Here is a 26,731-nt window from a genome sequence, read left to right as displayed (position 1 = left end):
CACTCGATTCCAAGTGAAATAATGAAAAATGTCCATAGATGATTACTAGACTTTAGACTTAATATATACAAGTAGAAATCTTGAGAGTTTATTCTCAGAGCGTTTCCATCTGCATCAAGACAATATCAGAAATTAATTACAATGTAATTAAGACAGAACAAATACTTAGATATTTATAGGAAATTTATAGATATTCCTGATTAAATATTATATTATTAACAATAGGTGTGCTGATGTTCTCATCTATGAATGAAAGATGAATTCTCACTTTCTTATTCTTTCCCTGCTTCTTTTCATCTTCTCAATCTATGCTTCTGGGTGATGTTTTCATTTGCTTGCAACAGCTTCCATACTTCTTTATGAATCTGACTGCATTTAAGCTCTGCAGATTCCTTCCTAATTATGCTATCTTAATATATTATTTTATTTTAACTTTTAGAAAGAAAAAATAATCAAACAAAATTCTTGCAGCTGCATAGGTATTTAGCTCTAGTTTGTACTGCTCTCAAGAGTTATCAATTTAAATGCAGGGATTTGCCATTGAAACACTGGCTTGAAATAACTTGAAATAGCTCCCATTACTAAATTGCATGATCATCCCACTAGCACAAGGCTTAAACAGAACTTATTTCCCTCCCTAGGATCATCTGTGACTTCTCTGTTTTGCCATCCCTGCATTTTTTTGCTTCTCTAATTGCTCCATCTCCAGCAAGTTGAAAACCTCCAAGACTCCTTCCACAGTATGGTGTGCAGAAACAGTATTTTCCTTTCCACCAGGATGCTTGTGACAGCCTCTTTTACAATGAGCACATCAAGGAGTGACCACACAGATGTTTTCAGGTGTGGCTGTGTCAGTCATCCCTGGGTACAAACTTCTTAATTGTTGGTCTATATGTCTGCATGGAGGCTGGAGAAATGTACTTCACTAAAATACTCTACCTGAGTGCAATTGAAGGAAAGATGTAGGTGGTCTACAGACTGCTTCAGCTTGCTGCATCAGGATGTCCTGTAATGCTCTGCTTTACTTCATTTTCCTTAGAAGACAAATGAGCATTTATAGTTGTGTGAGAGGGACACAGATGTCCAGTATGGAGGCTCTTGGAAAATACTTTTTTCCCTGATCTTATGCCAGTCTCAGCTGTAAAACTATGACATATATAAATGGGATGCTGAGAAGGCTTGAAGTCAGAATCACATCTAGAGACCTGACACAGTCTGCCCTATGAGCTAAATTCCAGTTCCACTGATGCCAAATTAGATTTTTCTTCAGCAGGCTTTGGCTGGATCTGCTCAGAGATTTCCATTCAGGTCGAGCACTGATTTCAATGAATTTGGATGGATGCAAGAATGGATGGATCTTGGCATGTGGAATTATTCCAGACAACCTGCTATAGTATCTACTTTTATTATAATAAAAGTAATAATGCTAATCTACCTACACCAACATTTTGGGGGATTGTATGAATACTTCATTCACTGAGAGCATTTGGGTTTTTTTTCGCTTGAAACAGTTTTGTAAAGAAGGCAAGAAGAGTATTTTATGCTTATTTTTCTTATATCTGAAACTGTCTTATGTCTGCAGGATGGAGAAATGCCAAAATTCTTTCTTTCAGCTGACTGCTGTGGGATTTGCTTTGAAATCTTCCTAAAGACTTTTTTTGTTATTATGTAATACCAAAAAATGAGTTAGTGAACTACTCATTTTTATTATGTGTGGTCATGGCCTATTATAAATATATAAATAGATGCTGGACTTTTCATGACACCTCAATTCTTTCTATGTGCAGTGGATCCCTTTATAAGAAGTAGCAGTTGTGTAAACTCATCCTGGCTGGATGAGTTTAAACAACTCAAGCTGGGTTCTTTCTGTATCACTCATCACTGAGCATGGTGTTTCTGAGGACCAAATTTGATCTTTTTTTAATGGCAGGTATTCAATAACCTCAGTAGGTTTCTACTGAGATAGAACCACTTATAATTTATTAAATTGTTCTGAGAATAAAACATATGGATAAAATCCAACCGACTTTCTTTTCTGACATACCATCAGAAAAGAGGGAGCAACCTTCTTCCCCAGCAAAGCCTACAGATTTAATTCTGCATGCAGAGAAGAATAAGCAGATTATTGAGATTATTGACCAGATAGGTATTGTCAAAGTTGGTCTTGTTAGCAGAGCTATATATTAACTCTGTGAGAGCCTCACAAACCATATGTCCTTAAATATGTCAAATGAAGAACAAATACATTATTTGGGCTGGACTAGACCCACAATTAAAGTTTCTCAACACAATTTTCTTGTATTTCTGCCCATTTCTTAAGCATCACCTCTGAGGTTATTTCAACATTTTGTTATACATACATAAAGAAAAAAAAATAGGTTATGCTAAAAATATTTTAGAAATTTTGAGATCATGGTGAATAGTAAGGTTAGCAACAGTAAAAAATATGACCTCTATTTGTAACAAAGCTGCAAAGAGATTCAATTGATAACTTAAGTGAAACTGGTTAAACTCCTCACAGTTTAATCCACAGTAAACAGCGATGAGTTTGTTTGACTCTATAGAAAATATTAGAATAGAAAAATGAAGATATTATGGGGAAAACTCATGCTGAGAATATTCAGAAAGTATGCATGCTAATGCTACATTTTAAAACCATTTACCTCAGAAAACCAATGGGGCTTAGTTTACATTTCTTTAGCTACAAGCATTTTGTTCTGAAAAAGGGGTTACAAAGTTTGCAAAGGTCTTATGAAACATGGGCCATATTTTTCCCTATTATTTCAGGCCATGCAGATGCCATTTTTCAGCCCATCCAAAAGGATGCCATTTTCAGGATATAACAGGGATACAGTCTATGTCTTACAACAAAGATAAATGGCAAATCCTTCAAAACATGCATTATTCTTAACAAAGTGTGGGAGTGCAGCCCCATCCTTCCAAGATATCCCACCTCATTTTTTACATGAAATTTTTGTATTATTGGATGTTATTTCTCAAAGTATTCTCTTCCATTAAAGAAGAGGCACCTCTGTGTTTTTCTACACCAAATAGAGAGGCTGAAAAATAAAAATAAAAATTGTTGTGAGATGTCCTTGTAAATTTAGCGTACAGAAAGTGTTTCTGGACAAATAGCATCAGCAGCAAGGTAAAAATACCTGTCCCATTCACCCCTTCCCTTAGTCCATGGCTGAACCTCAAAGTCTGTTTTTGGACTATTTAAAATGCTAGTATGAATAATAAAAGGGAATTACTTTTTTACACCAAACTACACAAGGAAATTAAATTTAAAAAACCCTATGCTAATGCACTGTAAAGGTTGCAGTTACAAATCACAGATCTGTTCATGGATCTTTCATGAGCAGAAAAAAGGCTAAATTTGTCAGATAAATTATTCATTGTGAATTATTTGCTCAGCTCTACACTTTGCATGCGCACTGTATTTATAAATTTAACAGGGATTCTGGTGGTACCTCGGAAAGCAGCACAGTGTAAATTCTGTATATTCTGATGCAATTTCCAATTTCTCTCCCCATATATGTTCTGTGTGTGAAATTCAACCCTCCCACACAATAGCTCGTTACCGAGGCTTTCTGCACCATTATGAAACCCACCTCCAGCTCTCCTCCCTGGAGCAGGCTGGAGTACAGCCAGGGCTGCCGGCCCTCCCCGGGGCTGGGTGAGGGAGCCACAGGCCAAAGGAGGGGCTGCTGGTGAGTCTGTAAAAAGGTGTGAGGCTAAACTTGGTTCTGGAGCTTGCTTGGGGAATGGGAAGGCAGTCTATGAGTTGTGTGCAAGGCTGGCCTAGCTGGCTGCCCTTCTGCCCCGCAGCCTTCCCAAAAGGCGTGCAAACACCTTACTTGGCAGCAAAGCACTCCACAACTACACTTGTTTAAGCTCGTGCCAACACTGGTATTCAGTGCATTTTAGAAAAAAAAAACAATGTGTTAATTCCTCTTGATTCAGATGGGGCAAAATGAGAGATGGTAAGATGGCAGAAGAAACCTGGAAACACTCAGTGCACAGCACTGCGTCTCCTCCAGCAAATGACTGGAGTGAGGAGGAAAACCTCTCCAAACAAAAACACCAATATAAGCATTAAAGGACAAAACAATCAAACAAGAAAACAGTTTCAGTCACATACCAGGTCAAATTTCTTAAATATCTTAAGAGAAAAAAAGTGGAAGAGTATTGGTTTGTAGGTGAAAATTAAAATAAGCTCTAACATATAATTGCACATGATTGGCAAGAGCAGAATTTTTTATGAAGGGCAGACAGTGCTTTTAGAGAGAGATAAACACTTTTTTCCTTTAGCAGGGATGCAGAGCCAGAGCAGGGAGATGATTTGGCAGTATATTGACTGCATGCTTTTATCCTTTCGGCTGCTTAAGTTCTAGGAGAAGTAACTTGAACAGGACTACAGTTTAATACACTGAGGCTTACACAGAAGGTATTATTTTCTCTTTGACAGGGTCCAGTGCTATTTTTACGCTGTTTGATAGAGAGCTGCTGTTAGGCCTCAGGGAAGGAATAGTGATTCTTTAAGTAGGGCTTTGCCTAACAGCAGCTTCCTCCCTCCTGCCATTTCAGCCACCTTCTCTGACATAGGAAATGCTCGACTCCCCTTTTACTTTAAAAAATACATGTCATTAACTATCTCTTTGGTAATCTGCCTAACAAACCCTGGTTTGTTTTTGCAGGACGCCTAACTCCCAACACCAGCCACTCTGTTTATTAGTCCCTTCCTCCCCACTCCAGTGCCCAGCCTCCCTGCCTCCTCAATCACATGTGTTGTTTCTCATTTAAATGAACAGTTGGATTCTTTTATTTCTTACAAGTGCTGGATTCGCCTTATCGCCCTCATTCCTTTGGGGGTTGCCAATTGGTTTTATCCACGGATGTATCATTTCTCATGCTTCCCTTTTTTCTTACAAAGAGAAAGAACCACTTCGTCAACAAGCCTCTCTGGAGTGGAAGATTAAAAACCTAGACATCACCTACCTTGCAGCGCTACTCCCAACTGGGTTGTGTAAAACTCAATTAAACTTGTCCCCATTGAATACTGCATTACAGTACATTAAACAGAAAATTCTTCAAGCGTGATGACAAAGCTTGAAACCTTGCCTCAAAGCTGTTCCTTGTAGCTTTCTTTAACATTTCAGTCTTTATGGTGGAAGTCTCCCGTTGACACAACTTTAGTCCAGCTATGAAAAATCACAGAGCCCCACAGGGATTAAAAGAGAAAGAGGAGGAGGGGGGGAAAAAAGGGAAGGGAAAAAAAAAAAAAAGAAAACCCTGTCAAAGCTGGTCTTGGCACTTTCCTTAGTGTGTCTGTTGAAACTATATCACCAGCACACTAGAACCTATGAACAACCTGACAGTTTAGAATGTGTTCTAAACTGTGTTTGGTCTCTTTGGTTGCCTTTCTGTATTTCCTTGTGTCTAAGAGAAACAGGTCTTCACAATATCCTCCAGTTAAAAAGTTTACATAATGCCCTAAGATTGAACCAAACTTTGAATTAAGGAAGGGTACAAGTCTGAAAAAAAATTATTTCAAGCCAAGAATTACAACCTTCTCCCAAATGTAAGTGCTTTCTGAGGAAGCGTGAATTAAGGTCCAAATTCAAAGCCATGTGTCACTGTGATGCAAATGAAGTACCAATAAACTGCTGCTAGCATTTCAAGTTTTAGTTTCTTCTCCTTATGACAGGATGATAACAAGTTTACAAAAAAATTGTTTCTACAACTAAGAAATAGTGTGGCCTCAGGTAGAAACAAATTTGCAGTAAACTAAGAACTGGAAAGATTTCAAGTTCTAAGGAACTACTCTAAGGAGCTTCCTAAGCTGTGAGTTGTCCATGGGATAAGTAAGTAAAAATTTTATGTTCAAATTTCCCAAAAAAAGAGCTATCTTGCTGAAAAAATGAAAAATAAAAAAAAGGAACATATTAAATGAATTCAGAAAAAATCCCATTCTTCTGACAAAAACATAATGAAATATAGCCATGTTACCTTTGACTCTAAGTATATATAAGGGTTATCAAAAGTCTCAGTAACCGAGAAGTTACATTTCAACAATCCATCAATATATTTCCAAATAATTCTTTACTCTCTTGACTTTATAGTGATAGTTGTAAATAGACATGCTAAGCATCCAAGTTGTTCCTAAACATTAAGGCTTGAAATGATTGCTTCTTACCTCCTGCCTTAAAAGCATGCATACTCATACTGAATATCTTACAGAGCATTTGAAAACACTTAAAATCAAGACAAATATTCCTGCATTTCAGTGACAAATGCTGTAAATCACACATTCACTATTTGGGCTGCTATGACATGAAGAATACTGTATAATTGTTTTTCTTTCTTGTGTGCTGTTACTTCAGTTTATACTAAATATTCTGGCCAGATAATACAAAAGGATTTTGAAGATGCCTGATGATATGCAGACTCTCACTCTGCAAAACTTATTTAGCAGTCCAGCTACGTGTAGCTAAACATTTGATTACCACCTATAGACTGCTATATAAACTCTGAAAAAGGCAGAATGATGCATGCTATTTTCAAAAGGGAACAAATGCAAACAAAAGCAAGCCATATATAAAAATGCTAGGATTTGGCTACTTCTGGCAGTTCCTTTTCATTGTCTGAATTGTACATGAAGTCCTATGTACTTTCTCTCTTGTGCTTTAATTTGCCAAAGAGCCCTACTACTAAGACAATATTTAGAAGCTATGATGAAAGGATGTCAAGGGACTTGTAAGTCCCTGCTGATTACTTACCCTGACGAGTGATATTTTTTTTTCAGTCTCTGGAGGGCAGAGTTCACTATCGTTGGGTACATACAATTTATGGTGCATTATACATGATAAGAAAGAACTACTCAGAGATGTGTCTCGTTCTTTAGACATTTCCTCTATGCACCTGAATTTCTGCAGAGTCAGAAAATCAGGAACAAAATGAGAACAATGAACGAGGAGAATTATGGGATGGGTCTTTTGCTCCACTATATCCGTTTTGTATCAGTAGATGCCAATGAAGGTTGGCAGTTTGCATCACTGCCTGTGATGCAAAAAGCAACAGCAACAAAAAGACAATGAACCAACCAAAGGCTATATACTGAAAATATTTTAAATATACTGAAACATTAACAGCTGTTCCCTGTGTTAAGGACATAGCCTAACTGGTTTAGTTCTATGAAAGAAATCTATTTTCCACAGAAAAAACATTTATGTTAGGATAGAGCAAAATCATATAGAAACTCTACAAGCATCCTGAGTTTAAAATTCAAAGTTTTCTTTAACAATATCATAGGAAAGTAAGATTGTTTCTCAAGTAAAAATATTTTTTTACTCAGAGTTTTTTCTTTTTGTGTCCTTTACTTACAGTATTATTCTACAAAACTCCTTCATTTAGCAAATATTAACCCATTGTCATGACACTTACCATATGAAAATAAATAACAGTAAGAGGAATGGTGTACAATATTTTTTAAATTGTGTTTAGTTGGGCATGTGCATCCACTAGCTAATTCTGTGGGGCCAGAGCCAAATAATTCATTGAAACATGAATCAGAGGTAATCTTTTACCAGGATCTGACAAGTTGCTACTATGAAAGTGATACAGTTTGATAAATCAGGTGTATGATTTGTAGCATACAGCTAAAATCTGTTTGGGCCATTTCCAAAAAGACAAAGTTCAGATTCAGATTTACTGTTAGAAACTGCAGGATCTCTCTTTTTCCTCAGTATCTAACATTGTTGATAACAATAACTAGCTAACCAACTAACTAACAATATTAGTGACTGGAATCTGCAAACTTCAAAAGCAAAGAGACTCAATTTTTCTCTGAAAAGAAAGAAGGTAAAGAAAGTAAGTAAAAACAAAGAATGCTTCTGGATATTAATGGGGTGCTGTCACCATAGTGCTCAAAGAAAACTTCTGCTAATCAGCTTCTATTGATTCCTCTGTAACATCAACATCCCAGAGATGACACATGGGACATGATCCAGCCATACAAGACTAACACCAAAAAATAGCAGTCCTGAACTTAAGAATTTTCTTCAATATCTCCAGCTTGAAGACCAACTCTTAGATCTCCTGTGTATCAGTTTAATAAATGAAAAGAATCCCATTTAAGAATATGTTTTTGTTAAGGAAAGTACTTTCCAATGGGTGCTTTTGGAGATGTCTCTTACTCAGGAGCTGAATTCTCTCTGTAAATTTAGCCTTTGAGTATTCAACTAATCAAATGTTCAGGCTTTGCAATAATTAGGGACACACTAGCACTAGAATCATGCTTCACTTTCCTGAATGTGTTCATATGTTCTTAAACAGAAGAAGGTCATGTATCAGCTCATCACTTTTTTAGAATCTTCTAGCTGAATATATTATAGATATTTTTTAGGTGTAATTGATCCAAAATTTTTTTTCCCACTTACCACCACTCTATTAAAAAGAAGAGAAATGGCATTTTGAAAGAACAATTTTTAAGATGCTGTGGATAATTTTTTAAAGATATCAAAAAATTCAAGCTGTTCAATGTCCAAAGTTAATCCACTTTTGTCTTTGATTATAAAATTAAAATCAAATCAATAAAAGAGAATGCAGAATATAATTCCTTTTAATCATATTTCTGTGGGAAAAAGGAAGAAGAAATAAATAATGAATTTTAGGAAGTGCATTGAAAATACAGAGCACCAGTGTCATATCTACATAAAGCTGAAGATCATATTGTGGCAGTCTAGAAAATTGTGCTTCACTTGTTATGGTACACTGGGTAAAACTGAGAAATAGCTGGCATGTACAAACCTAGCATTCTTTTGACTCACTGCAAAGCTTCTGATATTGAGGGATTTACATAGAAAGTACATGGAAAGAGAAAGAACCATATTTAAAGAATCAGTCTCAGCAGATCTGTTGATAAAGTGCAAAGGACCAGAAGTGGCTTGCATAAAAGCAACAAAAACAGTTGATTTCTTAAGCAACTAATAAAATTTCAACCTTCCCCCTAACTTAGCTAGTTAAACCCAAATAAAATACATAATATTTTGCATGACAAATAGTAAATTGCTCCTGGACCACTGGGCCACGAAAGACCCAGGATGGGGTTCTGAACCTACAGCCAGTGCTTGTTAGCCCTAATTAATTTCTACTTTAGGAGGGAATGAAAGATAAAAGTCTCAAAGTCATACTTCAGACTACACTTTCCACCAAAGTAAGTCACTGAAAAATATCATTGTTTGTGATTTTATACTTCATTTGCTCCCATGATAAATATAATTTAATTGAACCTTAATCATAGAACTAGCTTAGCCTTAGCAATCTGTCAGACTTATTTAAAATTTTCATTTAATTGTAACTTGAAAATGCATTTCAACCTCACATAATTTAAATCCATTAAAATGCACATGCAGTCACCATAAAAGCGAGCCTGTTCACATTTAAAAGAACAGATTAATAGAAGATACATAGTGATCACTTGATGCCACCCTTCTCATTTCCTAGTGTAAAACATTTCCTTTTCATCTCATACTTTAAGTTCAATTGCCCATCTTATCATGTCAGTAAATGTTTTGTCTGGACAAAACCAATGCTATCTCTCCTACATCTCACATGCTTCCATTCCTACACATGTGAACATTTGTTTCAGCTAAAGACTAACAATACGTCATCTTTCTTTTCAATTGAAGTTAGCATGGCTTCACCAAGGGCAAGTCTTGCCTGACCAGCCCAGCGACCTTCTGTGATGCAGTGGCTGCATCAGTGGACAAGTGAAAAGCAGCTGTCATTTGTCTGGACTTCTGTAAAGCCTATGACAAGGTCCTCCACAACATCTTCCTTTCTAAACTGGAGAGAGATGGGTTTGATGGATGATCTTCTAAATGGATAAGAATATAGTTGGAGAGTCACATCCAGAGGACAGAGGTTAACATCTCAGAGACTTGATGGACATCAGAGAAAACTGGTGTTCCTCAGGGTCCCTACTAGGACCAGTGCTATTTAATGTCTTTATTAAGGACACAGACAAAAGGATCAAGTGCACCCTCAGCAGATTAGCAGAAGACACCAAGTTGATACACCTGTGGGTGACACCTGAAGAATGGGATCCATCCAGAGGGATTTGGACAAGATCGAGAAGTAGCCCATAGGAATCTCATGAGGTTTAACAAGGTCAAATACAAAGTGCTGCACCTGAGTCAGAGTAACTCCCAGTATCAACACAGGCTGGGGGATGAACAGATCAAGAACAGCCCTGCTGAGAAGGACTTGGGGGTCCTGGTGGATGAGAGGCTGCAAAAGATCCAGCAATGTGCACTTGCAGCCCAGAAAGCCAAACAAGCCCTGGGCTGCATCAAAAGCAGTGTGGGAAGGAGAGAAATGCCGACATTGATCTTTGGATCAGAGAGTACACACATTGATCCCCAGGATCAATACAGAGGTCAGGATTCAGTCACGCATGATCTCTAGCTACAGTTCTTAAGCAATTCCTGAAAGACAGTGGAGGGAGATGTATGTATGGATGACTGAGGGTTACATCTTGATCCCATTTTCTGTTTAAGGAAATCTACACTCCAGAAGAGCTTTTTTTCAATTGCTTTTGTCTCTGAATCCATTTTCCTGAGCATAAAAACAAATCTCAGTGTCCCTGGTACTGCCACACAAGTTGTCCATTTAATTTAACATATACAATGGTTTTAGACTTCTCTAATGTTAGGAAGCCTCCTAAAGCTCCTAAATGAACAATGAGAACAAAAAGGAGCACAAATTGCTTTAACAGAGAGTCCAAGTATCATTAATAAATAAATTAGTCAGGATTCAAAATTTGGCTACGGAGTTTGAGAAGAGAGAGCTGCTGGCTCTGCCATTGCCTGGGCAGGCAAGCACAACAATCACCTACTGGAGTCTCCAGAGTAATAGCAATAGGAGCTTAGGGACCTAGTAATAATCAGTGAATTGCAGGTCAATTAAATGGCCAAGAAACACTTGAATTCCACCCATTGTGCCGTAATAACAGACTTGCTTGTAATCTGCTAAAGACAAAACTCATCCAGCATGATTTTAATGCTTCATTCCAGGTAGCCCAACTTCACTGCCCACTTGGACATCACGGCTGCACATCACACTGGTTTTACTGGGAGCTTGGCACCTTGAATGCTACAGAAGGGTCTTCTCTTATTAGCACCAGGCTTAATCCATTTAGAGATAAGGGACATAGAATTCTCACACCTCGGTGTCTGTTATATACACTTGGAATGGGGAAAGAATATATTTCAACATTTTTCATCTTTTCCTTTTACCTGGTACACCATTAGTTTGTCTTGTATCAAAAAATACCCAGTAGAAGTATTTAATAGGAATCACTATAAAACAGACTGCAGTTAAATTCAGCCCTGTCTCCTCGCATACAGACATTTTATACTCAGCACCAATGGAGCTCCCAGCAAAGAATGACCCAGGTTTGATATTAGGCTTCTAGGTCATGGTTTCACCTTGACAACAGCTCTTTCATTTGAAGCCGTAACATTTGCCAGGATCCCTAAGTTGTTTTCATTTTTGTCAGGAAGTATAGGGGGAAAAAAAAAAGTATGAAAAAATGATAAATCTTAATTCACAAGCTACAGGACTATCTCTGTGTCTCCAGCACAAAACTTAAAATCCAATCCAGGACCTGGATGTGTATTAGGAGGCTGCAGATTTAAACCTTGTCCACCATGATCAAACTGGATTTATGGAGCATCATAACTCTCCAGACACCATCCAGCAGCTTATTAATTTAATAGACTCCTGTCCATTCCATGATGTTCCTGCCCTGACAGTCTCTCAAGATAAGGTGAAAGCCTTTTGACAGGACAGAGTGCATATATATTTTCTTCTGTTTTCTTGTGGATGGGGCTGTCGACAACTTGAAATGTGTGGCTCAGCAAATTTGGGGCTTTTTTCTTCCTTCTTGCTTTGTAGGGAAGGAAGATGACAGAGGTAATGGTTCCATGAGCCCCAGGGGTCACAAGGTTATTGCAGTCCCCAATAGTTACTGAGCATAATGGGTAAAAAAATAATTTAAAGTAAAACGCATTTAGCATGTATCACATATCCTGAAAATAATGACAACATTTTTTCTTTAAAAAAATTCTAAATTACTGATTCTAGTGCAATTGACATAGAAACATGAGGGAGAAATACATATATTGAAAAAAAAATCTCAGCACTCTGCTTGCATTAATTGTTGCCAGTGGTCTCAACGTATGAAACAATGTTTCTTTTCATATGGTCACACGGTGAAGTGCAACTGGATTTCTTTTCCATCCTAAATGTGATGTCATGGGTGAGTTTTAGACTCAGTTTACATATTTTTGTAGCTTCAGTGCAAAATACATAATTCCATGCAAATCATGTCAGTATTCTGCCTATTTTCTCATCTCCTCAAATGAAAAATAATTCCAAGTTTGAACTATGAAATACACTACACAGTAAGTGGTAAGAACATAAGAAAAAAGACCCAAATCAATATACATATGAGAACAACTCTTATAATTTGGCTGCTACGTAAATGAAATGCACTAATAATGAACAAAAGCATTTTCATATTAGAAGTGGAAATTTAGTTGTACTCTGGTATTTCTTGTAATCTTCCCTTTATTATCTATATGTTTGGAATTTAAAGGGCATGTAATAATATACAGTGTGCTGTTATATTCAAATCCATAAAGATGCATAAAATAACCTTTTTATTGTTGATATTAATAAAATATACAATGCTCTGACCTCTAACTCCCTAAAGCAGAAAATACCCCACTAGATCTATTTACAAAGGTAAAAATGAAATAAGCAAAATGTACAGTCCTGCTCTGTGAGTTCTTTGAAGCTGAATAGTGTCTGAAGTAAGTCCACAACACTTTGACTGCCATCAACAAGCCATAAGAACCACTAATGATGGAGGCAAAACATTTTCTCTTTCTGTGTCCAGCAAGGAAATTATCAAGACAGATTTGCAATGCGTTCACTCATAACAATGCCATTGGCATCCCACCTTCTCAACTTCCCTGCAAAACCAAACAGGTAGCCTGACATATACTTACCCATCATGCCCTTATGTCTGTACCCACATTTTCTTCCAAGGACTGTGAATGAAGATATATTATTCTATGTAAGCATGATACACATAAATTATACTTCTCTTGAGAAATACTTTGCAATTTTTCACTATTGTGTAAAAAGAAATCCAAAACAAGCTCTTCCATAGATCTTTTACATTAGGATGTCACATGTGTTTTTGTTAAAAACTCAGATTTTTTTTGTCAGTGTATACAAAGAAGGAACAAAAACCTTTAGCACCACCAAGGGCTTCAGCACATTGTATAGCTAATGGAGACATCCAGTAGGACAGCAGATGCTGCAGTTTTCTGACTGTCCAGGTGGAACAGACTTCGTAAATTTACTCAATTTGCTTTTTAATAGTATGTGGAAAAAGGCCCCCTGTAATCTAAAATATATGCCCCAAGTAAACCTTTGGCCTACTAAACAACTTTTTCTCTGACCCAAACCAAATTATACTCATATTCTAATGCAGCAGTATTTAAACTTCTTACGGTGTTTGACCTCTGTCTCATTAGGGTCCCTGATGCTGTATGTCTGTGGTGCAATGTACCATTACATTGCCTGAAATTACAGGGGAAAAAAAAGTATTTGCTAGCTGAAAACTCTCTTGCTGGGGAAAACATGGTATCAAGGATCTCACAGAACAATCAAGAAAAATAAACCTGTCACCAAACGAAAAATTTAAGTACCCTTCTGCTGCAAAAATTGATTTTCCTCTATGTTAAAAATTAGAATGTTTAATTTAAGTTAGCAAAATTAATTAAAAACTGCCTTCAATTTTTCCTAGCAGTTTTACGTAACCCTTTTACAATGTTTGCATTTTCAGTAAGTGGCACATACATCAGCTAAATAAGCCACCCCAGTATCAGTGAAATAAGTAAGCAGTTATGTGCTTCCTGACTTATTTTATGTGAATTATGAGCTCAGCAGCCAGTGGAAGCCCCAGAAGGGTCGAGTACAGCCCTCTGCCTCCAGCCCCGACTTCTGCCCTGCCCTCTCCTCTGTGCTGCCCTTCCTCAAGCTTCTATTAATAAATTAACTACATGACACAATTTCAATGTGGGTAGCTGTCATTTTAACTAACATCATTCTGTAAATCCACCCTAGAAGCCTTCTTCTCTATTGTGATTGGAGAATAAACTTTTTTGGGCGGCTTTCAAAAGACACGTATGTTTGAGCAAGGACTTATTCCTTAGCTGTGTGGAGCAGCACTCCCCCGAAATTTCCTCCCCCCGCTCCCCATTTTTTTGTGCACCAAAGCAAATGACAATTCTCGGATCTCACCCTTAGGCAACATCCTCCCTAGAAAGGATTTTGTTATAGTTGCTCAGTGGGCACCGACTGTGATTTCACTTACGGAGAGATGGAGGCTTTTTATGGCACTCGATATCCTGCGTCCGCACCACCAGCACAATTAACAGGAGCACCCTGTGGAATCACTTATGGAGATGTCACACAGTGCCTGTGCAACTGCGCTGGGGCACGAATGGGTTTTCCTCCTCCTGCATCCTCTCAGAAATAACGAAGGGCATAAACTACTCAGTGAGGCCAGGCAGAGGAGGAAATAACATCAGTAAATCACTAATAGAAATGCAAAACCGAACACTGCCTCACACAAACTGAGATGATGGCTGGCTTAAAAATGTGCGAGTCACTGCCTGCAGCCACCTCCCTTTTGGCAGCCGTCCCCGACCCCATCCCATCCTCCCGTGCACCAGCACCCATCCCTGCCCCTCCAAGGGGCAGCCTGCAAAGCCATCGTTTCCTAAATTAGGATTTGCAGCAGAGGACGTGCCCCACAGCTGCCACCTGGCCGGCAGCACGCTCAGTGGGACGCAACGCAACCCGACCGGCCCAGACACACGTTACACATGTTGGCTTTCCTGCACAGAGTTATCCTGTGGTGCTCTGCAATCAATTACTGTTATACCACCATCATTAATAATTTTCTTAATGAAAATGATTCTGTTGATCTCCGTTGTATTTTAATTATCAGAGTTAAGCATAATTACACTGCAGCTCTGAGCTGGCATGTAGACTCCTTTAGGGCGCAATTTTGTTTTAACACACTGATAATGTAATTTTACATTGTGTCAGTTGTTTAGTTATTATCCAGTCGTACAATTCCGCTGTATTCCTGATAACAGATAATAACCTTAGCACCTCCTATATCCTGAAGTCATTTAAAAAGCAATATTGGAATTTCACAACTAGCTAACTTAATCGCCTTATGATTTTATAATTCTCACAGCTAAATATTTGTACAGACACCCTGTTTTTTAACAATGCCACTAAACATACGGTATCCATACATTTCACATAAATGGTTGAAATAATATCTAGAAAAATGTCTGTTCATGAGCATGGCTTTTAGTCTGTGCAACTGTGGTTTTTACACTGTTTCTATTCTGGTCAGTCATAATTTAGTTTTTAAAATCCTTGCTGTTACAGTGAAAGATTTGCAGTAAATAAATATCCCAGCCCCCTCCTAGCTTTTGAGGAGACTCTTAACCATGGTCTTAGAGATTTTCCAGGTCTGGTGCACAACTCTATTAGGCAAAAATATTTCTAAAGTGCACAATGTAGCAATGATGATACTGTTCATGCATTAATACTTCCTACTGCAACTTGCTTGAATTATGCTGAAGCTTTTTTCTTTTAAAGAATATATACTTCTAAATAAGCTTTAATTCATAAAATCTTAAATCTCTTAAATCTCAGTTTCTAGGATATATCTCAAATTACCAAATAGACTTTCTGAAAGCCCATTTTTGAAACAAGAGAGAATTTTACAATAAATATTAAAACAAAACCAGCATTACTTTTGAATGTAATTACAGTTGTAAAAGTTTCCTTTAAGAAAATGGAATGGAATGTGCCATGAATAGCCAGCTTGTATCAGAATTTGTAAAATGGGATAATAATTGCCTATCCCTAATGAACTGTTTTTTCTTTTCTAATTTGTCCTAGTATTGGGGAAATGTAGTTATAAAAAATACAGGTAGTGATCCTAGACTAAACTGAATAATTAGAATAGCACTTATTTCAAGTGCTGAATATTTATTTCATAGCTATTCACTTTGAATATACTCTAATGCATGATTATAAATAATTGGTTTCTTTATCTAAAGATTTGTATAGAAGATGACTTGTGATTGCACTTTAATAACTTAGAAATATAATCCTCTATGTGTGCATCATAATAAATAAATAAGTAAATAAATAAATGTGCACACATATGCTTTGTTGGTTTGCCTAGGGAAAGTATGAAGTATTTTATGCAGAGAAGGAGAGGATTGAAGGCAAATAGGGACTTAATCAGTCAGTATGAATTCTCTTTCAATAGAACCTACACTCTAGACTTCTGTCCCTGTGATTATTCTGTGTGCAATATGTGGGTGACTACAGTGATCACGGCCTCTACTGAATTGGAAATGAGACTGACATTCCTATGTTCTCCTGAAGGATCTGGGAAAATTCTGCTCTCAAAGATATCTCTGTAATGAGCTAAAAGGAAATGTGGCATGTGCTTCTGAGTCAGCAGCTGATCAACCAGTACTATGTACTGTTAGCCAATTCTAAACTTATCTTCATCTTAGAAATGTGCCAATTTACTCCACTCATCTCATCTTGAGTTTAGTATGGAAAACAGCTCCAGGTGACCAAGTCTGCTACGTGGACAATTCCACAATTTGTTCAGCTAATTGCTTTTAGAAATAACAATGTATTGCTAAGCAAACTAACAAAATTATACACATGCAACTACAACATAACATCGAATTACAGCTACATGCCAGCTGACACTGTTTCATTAGAAGTAATGGCACTATAGGAGACAGAAAGCTAACACAAATCAAAGAAATGTAATCTGGAATGATGAGATACAAATTGAAGGGAGAAACATTCTTCTATTTATTTATTTTACCATCTTCTATTTGACAGTGTTTTGTGATCCAAGCCAATTAATCTTTCTAGCACAAAAATCCCAACAGAGCTCAAGGCAAGGGTAGATGCTTAATGACCGACAGAGCAGCCACCTTAGAGAGCAAAGAGAAGAACTGAACACAGTGAAAGCAAAGCATAGCTACAACTTCCTGCATTAGTTTAGTGAAGCAGCAGGTTTTTAACATGTATTCATCCTCAAATTTATCCTCAACTTTAGTTATAACATGCATCTGTGGTGGAGCCTATAGAATTCACATTGCGTACTGTTCAATTGGCTCACCATACCTTGTTAACCAAGTACTAAAATAACCAGCATGATCAGTGAAACAAAATCCATCCCCTTTGAATGAAAATACTAATATTTTTGGCTTATCATATTGCATCAAACTGAAGTAAGTTCTTTACTATTTGGAAAAAAAGAAAAAAAAGTTGTATTTTAATAGAATAAATCAGACAGGACCAAAACTGTATAATGAATTAGTTAATGCTTCTGAAATACTTTGAAGATGAAAAGTCCAACTGGTAAATGTGTGCTAAGTATTATAACTACAGAAAGAGTATAATACTTGATAAGACATCATCCTATGGGAATTTGCAGGAGCTATGTTTTAGAGAGAAAATAGGTTACCATTACTTTAAGAAGTTTTTGCAGAAAAGTTTTCCTGTGTGTATTCAATATTATGAATATTATGCATTATGAATGCAGCTCTGGATTCATGCAAAAAGCTTCAGTGTGTTTGATACTTTGCTGCCTCTTCCACTTGGGCTGCAATCAGCAAGCTGTGAAGGGAGGGCAGCTCAACCCTTTTTAGATCTGAGCCCAGTTCTCTAGTACTGCAGGTGTTTCAGGTTATAGAATGAATGTGTTGACATTCTGTAATTATAATAGAAAGAATTTATAAGACCCTGGTGTGCGACTCATTTTTAACATGCAAATTCCCTGTTTTCAGCGTTTCAACTTTCAAAGGCTTGTGGCAGTTTAAAGGCAATCCTCTTATAAGTGTATAAATTGCAATGATTATAGGAACAAGTTGTAATTGTTTCTAGTAAGTTTTTAGAAGTCTTTGATGTTATGATTAGTGTTTTTGTATGTTAATATATTGATATGGGTGCTTATTTGCCTGGATGCTTGTATGCTAAAATGGTCACTTAGGTTGCCTCAGCAAACAAATCTTTGATCTCAGTAGGTCTGTTTGGTTAGAAATAAAACCTAAAAGAAATTAAACAAGAACAGTGCATGTTCTGAAGTATTCACAAAGTGCTGAGATTGAAATACAAGGAAGGAAACTCATAGTTTTGCAACCTGATCTGTAGGGTAAATGCCAAACACAGCTACACTAAGTAATTTTTATTCCATGTATTCAAGTGGCGTTTTGTTTATATATTTTTTTTTTTTTAAACATATTGTAATGATTCTGTAGCTGCATTTAGAAAGCTTTCACAGTGACTGTACCAGACTGGTGCATAGTCCATGGTGCTATGGACTGTACCCAAGGCTCTTTGTGCTTTTTCTAGATGCAAGACAAAAACCTGTGCACCTTGAACCAAAGGAGCTGTTAGATGTGGTGGGTTACATAAAGCATCTTTGGAGGCCAGCCTTATAAGAACTCGTACAGACTTGAACAAATCTGAAAATTCGCATAAGACACAAGTGATATCCATTGCCATTCACCAATACACTCCAGTGTAGCATCCTCACATCATGTTGCCACACAGAGACTGGAATGTCAGAGGTGACAACCCTGAAATCCAGTTCCATTTATCTTATGCTACCATTCTGACCTACAGTCTTTTCATAGTCCAATCAAATTCTCATTCTACATATGAAACTGGATTTCAGTCAGTTGTCTACAATGTAAAATATAACGTAAAATAGAGAAATTATATCAAATATGCCCCCCCCCCAAAAAAGAAGTCAAAAAGAATTCACCTATTAAAAGCGCATAGGTTTCACTGAGGTTTCTCAGAGCACTGACTCTCAGAGAGAAATGGATATTATGTTTTATGCCAGCTGATGTCCTTCAGTGTTTATAAAGCATTTAATAAACTACAGGTACCATGTGGGTTTTTATATCACTAAAAGAAAAAAAAAAAAGGCAAAACCAGAACATGGAAGAAAAATGGGAACAAAACCTGACATTAAGGGGAGACTTAGTATTAATTTTCCTAGTATGCAACAGGTACATATTTATCTCAGTAGCTTACACAAGAAAGTAAAGAAAAAAATCAGTTTGTGTTTACCTTTGCTGTACACAATGCAGTTGTTTTTGTTGTCTTCTACTCCTTGCCAAGTCACATCCAGCAGCCACTTGGGGCCAGCAGTCAGTACCATAGGGACTGAAGCCTTTGTCTTCTGTAGGAAGGATGATAACAAACAGATGCCATTTGTTCGCCTTGATTAAGAACTTGAATAATAATGGTAATAATAATTTTATTTGCAAACAACAAAATCTCAAAACCCATAAGCCAAAGTCTTATTCCCCTGCCTCAGGATTTTTTTAAAGAAGACACAAGCAGGAAGCTTTAGTTCTTTCATTGATTGAATGGTGAAACTGTTATCAAGGATTTTTCTGAATGATATTGGATCAGATCTCCAAGATTACACAGATCTCTGGTGTCTGAGAATTATAAAGGGAATGCAGATGACTTTCACAGCAAAGAGCCAAGTGTTTAGAAGTGAACTTTAGATACATTGTACCTCATTATCAATGGGATCTCACTATTTCCTGAAACAGACAGGAAAGAATTTAAAGAATTGGTATCCATTTCAAAGATCTGTCCTGAGTAACATTTGTATTATCATAGGAAATTGTTCTGAATGGATAATGGAATTTTTTACTCCTTCGCTATGTGTTGATGTGTGATTTTCCTATGTCTGAAAGAGTAATATTGTTAATGATTCACTGCACAAATAATATAAAAGAAGTTGTATTAATACAGTCAAAGACTTAAAAGTAAAGCATGACATCTTCACCTCTGAAAGGCATGCAGGTAATTTACCATCTCCTGTCTGTATTTCAGATTCTATACTTAGAGAATGTTTTTATTTGAGGCAGAGGCCTGAAATTTATTAACAATTAACTCATTTTACTAATCAAATTAGCAAAAATTCTGTGGGTAATCCTGAGTTTGTCTATCATAGACAGTTCTTCTTCTCTGCATCAAGAATAAAACCACAACAGAGAGTACAAAGTAAAACAACCACAACACGACTTTTAAATATCTTTTTGGGGATATAATTCTGTCCAAGACATTCCAACATTTTGTAAGAGAATTTTTTTATTTTTATACTCCACCAGTAATTCTCTAGTTGTCTTAATCTATTTTTTATTGTAATATTCTGTATTACTGACCAAGATAAAAAAAAATTTTAGATACTGAAAATCATATTTTCATGGACATTCCAGATGCTTTGCCAGCATTTATTATTGGTAACTATTCTAGAAATGTAGTGAAGAATAAAAACAGTTACAACAGAACATATTAAATTCACAAAAGATACCTTAAAATATTTATTGAAAATAAGATATTGCTTAAAATATTTTAGTCATATAAGATTAAATCAATATTAGATAATATATTTACTATAATTACATTAATATTTCAATAACAATGATAGAAAAAGATTAAATGTCACAGGTCTTTATATTTGTGTGGGGTTTATATCTGTTTAGACTGTAATACTGTTTTATCAAGTACACTACTTCTTACTTAATTTTCATTTTAGATTTTACATTTTTCATACATGTATTTGTGTATAAGTCACACTTCTATATGCACTCTATGACATTATTCATCTTCCCTATGTATTGGGGAAAAAGAAATGGAAATTATGAATGAAATTAGGAAAAAGGAATGTAACATCTACCAAAAATACACCTTCCTAGTGTAAAAATACTGAAACAAGAGACTTGCAATGTCTCAACTCCTAATACTGCTTTCTCTTTGGGAAGTTGCAGAAAGTATGTTTTGCTTATATGAAGTATTACAAGAGTCAACACAACTGCATGCACTTGTATTTTTAATTTAAGTTCCAATTAATAATTGACCAGTAAACAAAACTATTTTATTTTTTAAAATTTGGCTAAATAAATTTCTATGTAAATTATCAAGAAGCCTGATATTATCAGTTATGAAATCAGTGTAAAGCATATACATATGGGCTATATAGAAAATAATGACATAAACAAGGCAAGAACTGAAAAAGAGATGCAACAGATGAGATGAAAGATAATCAAAGTATCATCTCTATCTCCCATCACAGAAAAGTCTGAACTTTACTGCAATTTACACCAAAACATCACTAAGGCTGCCATGGAAACAATTTAGAGTGGCTTTCCTCACATAGCTGAGAATCATACCCAAATTGAATACAAGCTGAAGCAAGACTGTTGGCAACTATGGCTGCATAGCAATCATGAAGAGGAGGATCAGGACACACTCCAACACGTGCTGCATTTCTCCAAGTGCCATTTCAGTCAAGCCTTTAACATTTTTTTGTGCTTATATATGCTTTCAGTCCCTGGTAATCCCAAGTACATTCAAAAGACAGTGAAATATTATCCATCTAGGAGACTTCCAAGTACACCACAAATTATTAAGACATTCAAAAAAGATTGGTTGTGGTTTCTTTTCTAAAGTTGGAGGCCAAGTTAAAAAACAGAACAAACCAAAATTCTATCTTTTAAGTGCAGAAGGGATCATGTATTTAATTTTCACAAGATCTAATTCCTATTTCTGGTTTACTTCTTTCCAGACGTCTGACATTTCATTGTGTCTCTTCCATCTCTAAGGGTATTATCTGCATTAAGGTGGTATCAAAAAGCCTCAAATAATATCAGGATCTTCTTGTGCTGGGCAATAGTTTATCTACATAGACAGGACAAATAATATGTCCTGGGAAAGGATTATACTTAACCACATACTGCTGAGGAAGAATGAGATACAGAGATACCGTTTGACTTTCTCATGGAGATTAATTTCTCCTTTAGTAAGTGGTAGGCTTAGTCCCAGGCCACTGCCCCAGTTTTCTCCAGACAAGGAGAGGGGCCCAAGCTTCATCCCTTCTGAGGTGAAGCAGCGGTGGCAGCAGGTAGACTGAGCACCAGCAGTCAGCATGTGTGTCTGCTTTGCCATTTCCCATTTACAGGGCTTTTTTGGAACTTAAAGAACTCCATGGTTATCACTAAATTAGCTTCCAGGTCAGCTTGGCAGCTGAACTTGTAATCAGCTCTGCAGCTGTAAGTGGTCTCTAAACACTAGAGATAGGCTGGAGGAGGAACAGGGTGTTTCATCTTACAGCTCTGCTAGCCCAGAAGAACTGGTGGACACCTCAAAAGAATTTCCCATTCTCCCATGGCTCTGCTCTGAAGCTGCACAGGTATGTAAATAAACTTATTTTAATATGAAAGCAAAACTTCACAAGACCCCAGCTGCTTGTAAAGCTTGGCAGCTCCACTGAGGGATACCAGCAGTGGCTTCCCTTTGATGAACCTTACTGGCATATTGTGTGAGCTGTAAGGCAGGTGAGGACCATGGCAGCAGCTGTTGGGGTCTGGCATCCTGTGAGGTTTACAAATTCATAGGTGTTCACCACTGAGGGAAGCTTGCCCTTCTTGTGCCTTATTACATAGTAAGAACTGAAGCAAGCCTGCTGATTTGGAAAAGGCCATTTCCTTAAAATGGTTAAAATGAAAAGACCCCAGTCCAAGATAACAAGAAGCTATGGTTAAATCAGTCATGCCTTTATCACCTCAAGATTAGACTACTGCAATGCGCTACACCTGAGGCTACATTTTAAATCCATTTGAAAGCTGAAGCGGGTGCAGAATGCAGCAACCCGCTTCTAAAGCAGGATATTGTGCTTTGAGCGCATTACACCAGTGCTTTTTAATTTGCACTAAGTGCCTGTGGAATTTAAGGCACTGGTTACAACCTCTGAAGCCCAGGACCTGCCTGTTTGAGATACCTAATTGAGACCTGACAGGTCCTTTGTCTCAACGGTACAACCACAGCTGAGAACCACCAAGGAAGATGAAAAAATGCTTTCTTGGCTTGACACCGAAGAAAGTCTTGGCAGGGCTATACATTCTTCATGACAGCTCTTTTACCTTTGGGACATCATCCTACTTGAATTAAAGTATGTTCATGCTCTGACTCTCAGAGAGTTTCATGAAAATCATCCTGTAATTCAAAAGATGTATTTGTCATACTGCAAAATGTAGTTGGTCATTCCCAAAATAGTGGTGGTAGGTGTTACCTACTTTAAACTCTTGTTTGGGGTTTTTTAAAGCGCTAGCAGGAATATCTCTAGCTTAAGAAATGTACCTTTTTACACACAAGAAAAAAGCTTTCTTGATACAGAAGCAACAGTATTGCAGCTGTTTACAAATAAGACCTCAAAAACCAAACATAATTTTATTTCTCCTTCCAAAAGAACTGCTACACATTATGCAAAAGCTTACAAAATATTCTCCCTGCTGCCCAAGCATGACCACAAGGATCTGCTAACCCAGGTACCTGTAAGATGGGACCATACAGTAATTACCTCAGGTTTTTCAAATGAGGGCACATTATAGACCCACAGTATTGTTCACTACTCTACACTAGGTAACTCTACATTCTATACTTGAGTGATGTTTCCCTGAAAATGCAATTTCTGCTAATGTTTTCATGCCATAACTAGACAAATTTGACAAGGACAAGCAGGGTCAAAACTGTGATCTCTCAGGGAACAATTAGAATTAGCTAATGAGGATAAAAGAGGTCAGGCAGGCATCCACTTTTCACTAACCTTTGAAGCAACTGGACAAACAAGGCAGGTAACCCTCAATAAATGTTTATATTCAGTCAAGAGGTTAATGGAGATAAAAATAGCCATCACAGCAGGCTGAAAATAGTTTTGCACTCTTGCTAAATGGAATCAATGCTGGCAAGTAACATTAGATAGGCTCTTCCCTGCAAAGATTTCTAACATATGATGTGTGTGTCCTGGCAGAAGCTTGAGGAAACCCACACGCTGAAGAAAAAAAAAAATACAGCGTGATCAAGTTGTTTGAAATCTATGAAATTCTGATGTCAAATGCCCGATCAGTGCTAGCTGTTTCTTCAGAAGCTGTGCTACTGAGCTCATGTTCAGTAAGTCACTATGACATGACCATCCTGTCCCAGGCATGGTGTTCCAAGAAGTGTTCAGCGTTATTTAAAGAGATGTACTGATACTCAAAGGCTTTGTTTCTTACTGTATTTTGGTTCCTGCGAAAAGATTTTCTTTCTAAACCTCCCAAAGAGCCTGAGTTCCCATGAAAGATACAGAACATTACCAGAATATCTTCATGACTTTGGAGAAAGTTCCAGTGCAACGTCACCTGGGCAGAGTTAGTTTATATAGTCAATTAAAACAAAGAGTGTACTGGGAGGAGAGCTGTAAACATATCTCAGGTGCCTTCAGATATGAGTCTGGGCTAGCAAAACACCAGTTAATACACTGACAGAGGTTTCTTCTTTGAAATAAATTTAAATTCAATTGGATCATCACAGGGTTGACATGCGGAAACTGCAGAACATCCCTTCTTGAGAGGTTGAGTTCACCTTTGATGGTCACCAGCAAACTTTTTAAGCTCATCAAATCAATTCAGTTGGAAAAGGCTCCTAAGGGTCATTCTGGGCAGTGCAACAACAGATATCTGCATAGGTCTCAGACTATACCGGATTAATTAATATTTGTTTTAAGATGTTTCTGAATAACAAGAAGAGTGGTAACTCCATTTTATCACCTCTCACACTGACTGTCTAAATGCATTTCTTTACCTTATAACTGATTAAAAATTCATGAAGCTGTAAGACAATCCCATCCAAACAGCCCAATGGACAGACAGAGATCTGCACCATGTTGTTCATTTGTATGCAATCAGCTGGACTGTCTTTCACTTCCTGTAGCTTCCCTAAAAGCTCTTATCTTTTTCCAAGGAGGATTCAGTCTTGGAAGAATATTTATCTCAAGGGCTTTTCTGGAACACCTGCCAGCCAAGGCCCATGGAAGCACTTCACAGTGCCACATCTTTCTTTGCTAGACATGCAGAGGCAACTCTTCTCCACTAACACAACGCTGAAGATATCAGGAGGTTTTCAGTGCTGCGGTTCCATCCTGATGACAACATCACTAATTAAAGGAAAGACATTACAGTCTCCAGCTAGAAACACCCACTCTGGAATCTTACAATTGCACCAGCATTCGAGGTTTCCTAGCCCCCACTATGTCTGCAGTGGAGATCTTGAAACTTGAACTAAATGCAAAAGAAATTTTGCAATCCTTAGTCCTTTTGTTTAAAAAAAACCCCAAAAACTCAAACCCACAAACTTTGAAAACTTGATACCAACATAATGCATGCAGTTAATTTCACCTACATCTTCAGACAGCATGGAATAACTGTTTCAGGTGCTACTTTACAACTTTATGGGACTCAGGATTTCAGAGGATGTTCAAGAATCTGTAGATCTGCACAAATTGTTACTTTTGATGGGCCATGAAACTAGTGATGAAGAAAAGAAGTATCTACTTCCCACTATCTTTTTTGGTGATAGTATAAGAAAAAATACTGGTAACAGTTGAAGAGGCTGTGCTCAAACCAAAGCCTTTAAATGTATCAAAAAAACAACAAAAAAAAGGGGGTGGGGGGGAAATGTGCACACAGATGGAATCCCGAAAGACAGCTGGGATTCCTGCAACTGAGAAACCCTGCTGTTTACCCCAAGGGATCATCACTTGTCAAGTGACAAGGCTGAACATACATTTCACTACGTATCACTATGTACATTTCATCCACAAACCTAAAGCAGACCAAAGAAATTATTCACATAACAAACCCCCACACCCTAGCTGTGTTAATATTTTCCAGAATTTGTCAGGATTTTAATATTATTTCAAAACTTTTATTACTATCAAATGTGATTGCCTAATGAAAATTAAATGTGTGATAAACATGGGGTTCAATTCATTTTACCTCACTACAGTGCATTTTTTTCAAATCTGTAAAATAAACATAAATCAAATGCCATTGTAATTTATGTACAAAATAATACTGTGAAAAGCAATTTGTTATTTTTAATTCAGGATGCCCTTGGAACCCATCTTCAAACTCTTCCCCAGTTCTAAACACTTTAAAATAAATCCGTATTATGGAATACCTGGACCTAGCTGAGTGTTGGTGATTGCTTCTGTGGTCCTGGAAGAGGTGACAACCAACTGATTGGAACAGGAATGGAAAAGCTGTAAAATGAATCTCTGAACACTCAGTGATTTTCCACTGCCCACATCATTCTGTCTTGATGGGCTTTCTACTGCAGTCCTTCCTTCCTCTAAAGTCTTCACCTGGCTTCACTCCATAGTTGCTGCTCCCCTGCCCTTTCCTCCCTTGTCTTTTTCCCCATTTTATAAATACCTGACTATGTATAGCTAACTTCCTTTCTCAAAGAGCATGGAATGGATAGCAATGTATTTTGCCATCAGTCTCTTGACTTCACTTTTTCATTTTATTTTTCCTTTTACTCTTTTCCTGTTCATTTTGTTCTTTGGGAAAGCGGTGTATATATGTAATGTGTGTTCATGCAACAAGCAGAAGCAGGAAATTGTAATTTATATTATGCTGTGATTAGCATAAATGTGCTGAGGATATTCTGAAAATTGACA

General features: G+C 37.1%; 1 protein-coding gene across 3 annotated transcripts in view; it reads right to left on the bottom strand.

The window, feature by feature from the left end:
• ZFPM2 (zinc finger protein, FOG family member 2) overlaps positions 1-26,731 on the bottom strand; it is a 305,329-nt gene that overhangs the window by 90,692 nt on the left and 187,906 nt on the right. For all 3 annotated transcript variants that reach the window (XM_002200311.6, XM_012572069.5, XM_072924913.1), the window contains one exon: positions 19,285-19,396. In XM_002200311.6, coding sequence (XP_002200347.4) covers positions 19,285-19,396 — 112 coding nt within the window. The remainder of the gene's footprint in view (positions 1-19,284; positions 19,397-26,731) is intronic.

The sequence above is a fragment of the Taeniopygia guttata genome, chromosome 2 (genome assembly GCF_048771995.1).
Source record: "Taeniopygia guttata chromosome 2, bTaeGut7.mat, whole genome shotgun sequence".
Lineage (NCBI taxonomy): Eukaryota > Metazoa > Chordata > Aves > Passeriformes > Estrildidae > Taeniopygia > Taeniopygia guttata.
Note: the sequence above shows the minus strand (reverse complement) of the source record. Positions and strands in the feature narration are given on the sequence as shown.